This window comes from Octodon degus, unplaced genomic scaffold (assembly GCF_000260255.1).
Source record: "Octodon degus isolate 3935 unplaced genomic scaffold, OctDeg1.0 scaffold00100, whole genome shotgun sequence".
NCBI lineage: Eukaryota > Metazoa > Chordata > Mammalia > Rodentia > Octodontidae > Octodon > Octodon degus.
In genome coordinates, this window is record NW_004524676.1 from 3,307,844 (window position 1) to 3,314,989 (window position 7,146).

Below are 7,146 nucleotides of genomic sequence, written 5' to 3' on the forward strand. Positions count from 1 at the left end.
AAAAAAAAAGTAAAAGATGTCTGTGTCGAAAACTACAGTGTTTTGAAATAGAAGATTGAATAGGATATCAGAAAATGGAAATTTATCCCTTACTCTTGGGTGGGAGGAACCAATATAGTGAAAATGGACATACATCCAAAACTGTTAGGCAAATTTAATGCAACTCTGATCAAAACTGCAATAGCATATCTCACAGAATTAGACAAAACAATCCCAAAATTCACTAAGAACCAAAAAAGACACAGAATAGCAAAGGTAATTCTGGGCAACAAAGGCAAGGCAGGAGCCACCATAATCCCTGACTTGAAATTATAGGTACTGTGACAAAGACAGCACAGAAATGAAAAAAAAAAAAAAAATAGACCTGAAGACCAATGGAACAGATTATAAAATACAGAAACGGTTCTAGACATACTGAGTCACCTTACATTTTGCCAAAGTGCTAAGTAACATTTACTGGAAAAAACACAGCCTCTTTAATAAATGGTGCTGGAAAAACTGGCTTTGCACAGGCCAAAGGTTAAAACTAGAACCGTATCTTTCAGTATACATTGAACTAACTTGAAAATGGATCAAAGATTTAAATATTATACACAGAAACATTAAATCTGCCAGAGGATAGCGTGGGTAAAACTCTTGAAGACAGTGGTGCAGTCAAAGACTTTATGAACAAACCCCAGTCGCACAGGAGTTCAAAGAATCAACAACTGCGACCTCATCTATTAAAAACCTTTTGCACAGCAAGAGAAACCACCAACAGAATAGAAAGCTAACCTACACAAAGGATTACTATCCAGAACACAAAAGATTTGACTGAAATATTCAATAGTATAGCTAGATACAAATCCAGCTCCATCAAAAAATCAGACCTCCTAAATGTAAAGATTCAATCCAAAACTGGGCATCTGAGATGAACACACACGTCTCAGATGAAGAAATACAAGCAGCAAATAAATATACAAAAAAAAAAAGTTTAAAACACTGATCAGTTAGAAGATGCAAATTAAAACAACACTGTGATTCCACCTCACCTGGAAGGAATGGCTAATACCAAGCAACCAAGCAATAACAAATGCTGGATGGGAAAAGGATCCCTGCTCCCGTTGGTGGCCCTGTAGACGGTTGCTGCCACTTTGGAAATCAGTGTTGACTTTCCTCAAAAAACTAGAGTTGGAGGGCCCGTTCGACCCAGCTACACCCTTTCTGGATATCTTTACCAAAAAAAATTACTGTAATTACTGTAAAAACACTGTACCACAGCAATGTATATGCACCCGTGCGTATAGCAGCGCAATTTGTAATAACTAGATGCTAGAAACAACCCAAATACCCTCAACCAAAAAATGAATTAAAAAATGGTGTGGGCTTTTATACAGTGGAGTACTACTCTGCCATAACGAAGAATAAACTTTTACATATATATGTGTGTGAGAGCTAAGATAGTTATAGTGCTAATTTCTCCCAGCTCATTGAAAAGAAAGCTTTGTGCTAATATTGTTTGGATAATTAAACGCATCTATCTTGTACTCAGAGTAACTAATGTAAAGATAATAATACTCAATGTATGTTAGCCATTGTTACTCTCCTATCATGTTTTGAAATTTTGTTTTAATTTTTTTCTCTTTAAAATAAAATTTAAAACATGAAAAATAAAAATGTATTTTAAAAGCTTTTTAAAGGAAACACTGAAGTTCCCTGACTACTTGATATCTAGGCTGAAGAAGAGCTAAGACGCACAGGCCTGCCGCCTGTCAGTGACTGGGGGCCAAGCTTACCCCTGAACTGTGGCCTCGGTTGACACGAAAACCAGCTGGATTTTCTTTAGGCAAGGGCTGATTAAGTTATTATGTTCAAGGGAAATAATCAGCAGTTAACTCTATTTTTATTGAAAAAGCAGTTCCCACGCACCCACGGAAATATATAAAGAGGTTACCCACATAAAAATCTTTAAAATTTCATCACAGTTGAGAAAAACATCACCATCAGTCTATTTATATTACGGTGTATTTTATTTGTTTGAACTTAAACCTTTTGTTGACAAATATCTTTTAACAAAAATTTTCAGTCTCCTGCCTTTAATCTCCTCTAGCTCAAATCTAAAATTGTCTTTCTTTAAAAAATGCGGCCGTGCCAACTGAATGACGTGCTGTTCTTATAAAAAGGTAAAGTGTCTGATGCCTCTGCTTTCAGTTTTGTTTCTCAATGCCCATGGCACATGCAACAAAGCCACCAGGGCCGGAAAGTCCCCTCGGGCTGACTCATGCCCCGCGGGCTCCCAGCCCGGCCGCCCTCTGCCTCCCTCTCCTGAGCCAGGGCAGATCACCCTTCTCCGCGCCACCAGGACCCTGGAAATGCCGCCCTTCATTCCCTCTGGCCCGAGCCCCACTGTAAGCATAAAACACATCTTATAACATTAAAGGCTGTATAACTAAATGAATTTTAGAAAAACCCCAGAAACGCACAGGAATGTAAAACTGGCAAATACCTTAAAAGTAAGTCAAAGCCATCTCGCTTTCACTCACCCAGTAGTCGTTTTTATTCTGCTACCAAACCTCTGTGCTTGTCCCTACATCAGGGAGATGACCCGACCAAGGAGGCAAAGGCTGGCAAGGCCTGCGGGCCCTGGAGGACAAGCAGCAGCAGGGTGACCTCACGGAACTGGGCGAGCCCTCCCCTTTTCGGCAGTCTTCTCCGGATCTTTCCCTTGAGTCTTCCTTACGTATTTTGTTTAGGTTGTGGTGGTGGTGTTGTGGGGGGCACTATTTTTCGTTCGTTCCTTTTGTGAGTCCTTATTTGCTTGCTCCACAATTTCCACGGGATTTTATTTCGAATATATCTGTTCTCCCAGAGCCTGGTATCTGCGATTTGGCTACCAAGTTTAATTTGTGGGGCCTCCGGGAGTTCACACGGCGAACTCTGACCTTCAAAATAACGCAATCTACTTCATTGGGGCTGAAGCTACTACGAACTGAAACACAAACAACGCCCACAGAAATAAAGAAAAAATAAGCTGCTTCTCTTTTCCATCTAATCCTGCTGGTTCTCGCTGGCCCACCTGTGAAGGATCTCTCGCAGGTTCACTGATTCGAATACGTAAGAGCCTGCAAGAATTACTGAACCACGTGTGGACTGGGAAAGAAGAGCCACCTTGGCTCACCTTTCACTAACGGCGTTCATAACTCTCCCCTTTCACTATCAAAATGATAATTAGCAGCTCATTTTTAGGCCATTAATTGATGGCATTTATTAGTGATTAAAATGTATCTGTTAATTATACCTAAAAAGTGGAAGGATTTATTTGGCGAAAAGAATGGACACTTTTTATATTTTAATAAATGTTGTAGGAAAAGTATATTGTAATGAAAACAATCTCATAGGGATTTGTTTTTTGGTTTGGTTGTTTTTAGTTGTAGTTTTTATAACAAATCTTCAGTATAAATATTATTTGAGGAAAAGAGCCTGGCTTTCAGGAGCCATTTTCCGGCTGGCTGTGCACGCAGGTCGTGAATGCAAACCCGGCCCATCATTACGCGAGTCGCTGCCACATTCAGAACGCCTGCCTGGTGGCTTTCTTCTTAAGAAGCTGAACAATTCATCAGACAAGCTGCTCCTTGAATGCACAGTCGGAACAAGTGCAAGCTGCCTTCTGTGGCGCTCTATGGTGAAGCACGCCACTTGTGTTTGCTTTGAAGTCGTAAACATGAAACCCTTATGCTCATATTAAAAGCATAAGAAAGACATCTATTATGTCAATAGATTTAAAACACGGCCTTAGACACAGTGAGAACCACTCCACACGGGCACTCTTAGAACAGCGGAGGTTAAGAAGTGCATTCCCAGGGAAAACTCTCAGAGCCTTACACGGCATCCTACCCAAAAACAAACGGCATCACAGTGTTTGGCACGACAGTTCATAGATACCTGCCATCTCGAGAAAATTCTTTCTAATCCTATTCTTGTATCCAGACTTTATACTTCGATGATGACTGCAGATGCCTTTTGTCTACTGCATTACTGTGAAGAACGACAATTCATGCACACACATGGACACAATAATTAATAAAGATAGTTTCTATACAGTGTATAAGTAAAACATTTTACTAGTAACACATTAGCTTTTTAGAAATCCACGACTTGAAGGTTCCGATCTAGGAAGCTCTAGTAGCCTGAGTTTTGTAGACAAAAGCATGACAAACCCGCTTCTCTCCTAAGTTATTGGAACTATAAAATGTACAAACACCACCTTGTCAGCTGAGGTGGAGCTACCTCCGCCTATGTTTATATCCTGGAGAAACTCTCAAACATCGGAGACAAGGGCACCAGGACTCAAACACAAGCCACACGTGCTACAGAAAACAATTATAGGACAATTATTGGAGCTGTAATATTTTCAGACAGTGAAAATGAATGAACTGCTGGCATATATATATATATATATATATCAAAAGCAATGTTGAACAAAGGGACAAGGCATAGAAAGCTATGTGCAACTTATATCCATTTATATAAACTTAAAATCATGTAAAATTTAGCAATGAAATACCGTTACTTAGGTTCAGTTGTTCTTTAATCTAAAATTTTGCTGAGCAAAACCAAACTATACCAATTGTAATTAATGGATTAAAGCACATGCAATCACCTATGATAATCTGTTGTGAATCCCATATATTTGGCTATCTTTTTCAGTTTAAATCTAGTTTATTCAAAAGTACCAATAGATTAATTTCTGCTCCATTGTTACAGGTCAAAACTTGTTTAGAATACCAAACACTTCAACATTTAAGATATTCCCTGTGACCTCACTTATATGTATAATCTAAAAAAAGTTAAACTCACAAAAGCAAAGAGCACAAAGGAGGTTATCAGGATCCAGTGGGGGAGAGACGCAAAGACGTTGCTCAAAGGACAGAAAATTTCACTGAGAGAGAAGGAGCAAGTTCCTTTCTTCACGAAATTCTGACTACGGTTAATAACAATGTATTGCGTTCTTGAAAATCTCTGAGTAAATTTTAAGTGTTTTCACCTCAAAAAAGGATGAGATGTTATGTTAATTATCGTGACTTAGCCGTTCCATGAAGCACAAGTATTTCAAAACAGCATGCTGTACGTCATCACTACGTACATTTTCGTCATTTAAAAACAAATTCATGGGGCCGGCCAAATAGCTCAGTGGACTGAAGTGTCTGCAAGCAAGTGCAGGGGCAAGTTCGACCTCCGGGCCTCCTGGGGCGCGCTGGGACAGCGACTGGGACTGCGCATGGTGGTGCCTGTAATCCCAGATTTTGGGAGGCTGTAAACAGGCGGATCACTACGAGTCCCATCTAGTAGTGAGACCCTGAACACCCTGTAGACCCTTCCCTAGAACACAAAAAATAAAAAATAAAAATAAAAATAAAAACAAATTCATTAAAAGTGAGTAAAATTTTAAGGAAAACAGAAATTCTAGCCTACAAGAAGATCTGAATAGCATCACCAATAACTGACAAGAGTTTTACTTCAGCGTTTACCTGCAAGGGCGCAAGGCCGGTGGGACCGCGGAAGGGCGTCCCGCTTCGCCTCCTGTCTGTAGATGAGGTGCGGCTTGTTGTGACCGTCCTCCTGCTCGCGCCCGTCTGCCCGCAGGACAGGTTCCAAGAAATACTCCCCATCGTGCGCTTTAAATGTGCCCATCTGAAAACGCAAAAGCAAGAGATGGTTAGCTTTTCCCCAGCAGCCACTAGCAGGTTAAAACAGCACACAGGGCGGGTGCAATTAGACGAGGGCACAGGAGCAACCGGGCCAGCCTGCGCGGTTACGCTCATCAACCAAACATCACGTTTCTCCTGCCTCCACTCTTCATGAAGAGTATTTTGGGTTCCAACCTGCATTTTTGATACATTCCCTACTTCAGTAAATGGCCACAGTGGTTTTTTTTCAATTTTTTAAAATGTATTTTAGTACAGGGTCTACAGGGTCTCACTATACAGATCGGACTCGTAGTGATCCCTGTTTCAGCCTCCTAAACACTGGAATTACAGGTGTGCAAGCCACCACACCCACTCTTAGTCATCATCTCGGCGTGCCCCCGGGCAGGGCCGGCAAGCTGGGGGTTGAACCTCCGTCGCTGCACCTGCCTAAGCAGGGCCACAGTGTTTTAAAATTGTTGAGACCATAAGCCCATGAGAAAAAGAGCAAAACGCCTGCCCTCTTACTGAACATTCAACCCGCCTGTGAATCTCGATACCTCAGTGCTCACGTATAACCAAAATGGACTGACCACCCCGAACTGTACTACCATATCCATGAGCAAACAGAACATTCTGTCCTCTAAGAAACATCAAAAACCTGCTATAGGGCCAGCAAGACAGCTCGGGGGACTAAGCGCCTGCTTAGGCAAGCACAGGGACCGGGGTTGGATCCCCGGCACCACCTGCCGCGCAGGCCCCGCCCCACAGCACTCCGAGCCAGCCACATGGTGGCGCTCGCCTGTAATCCTAGCGCTAGGGAGGCTGAAAACAGGAGGGTTACTAGGAGTCGGAGCACCGCAGTGAGACCCTGTACCAAACACATTAAAAAAAAAAAATCCATAATCTAGTGTCTGCACAGTCACCATGGTAATTCTTTTCAAGAGAGAAAATGAGGGGAAGGAAGGGAAAACGAGGATAATTTGTATGCATTACATCTGAGCTCCAGCTCTGCATGATGAAATGTAATCGCGATGTGCGGCAAATGTGTACTGACAACAATTTTAACAGAATCTAAAACAGATGCCTGGATCATGCAAATGGGCTGGAAAACAGAGATAAGGACCGCTTATGTCATCCAACGAAACCTAAGGACCTCAGCCTGCTCTGCTGCCGCACCTTGCCCCCGTCCCCTCACCACAAGCCGCCAGAGCTTCACTTCTGCCCTCCTCACCTCGGAGCTCTGTCCTGGTGTCTGTCATTTCTAAGCACGACAGCCACCGCTGGTCTCAGGGCCCGTGTGCCGGCTGTGGCCTCCTGCCACAAGCACTTCTCCCCGATGCCTTCCACTGCACTGTGTTTGAGTGCTTAGCTCAGTATTCCTCATCCTACATAAAACAGCACCCAGCTTCCTGCCTCTGTGCCCTTTGTCGTGGTTCACTGCTCTTCACAGCACTTGTCACTACCACTTGATATGTTTTTA

At 42.4% G+C, this 7,146-nt stretch overlaps 1 protein-coding gene across 2 annotated transcripts in view; it reads right to left on the reverse strand.

Annotated features, from left to right (window-relative positions):
• Window positions 1-7,146, reverse strand: part of Adamts20 (ADAM metallopeptidase with thrombospondin type 1 motif 20) — a 193,102-nt gene that overhangs the window by 162,503 nt on the left and 23,453 nt on the right. For both annotated transcript variants that reach the window (XM_004638581.2, XM_023723596.1), the window contains exon 3: window positions 5,508-5,670. In XM_004638581.2, coding sequence (XP_004638638.2) covers window positions 5,508-5,670 — 163 coding nt within the window. The remainder of the gene's footprint in view (window positions 1-5,507; window positions 5,671-7,146) is intronic.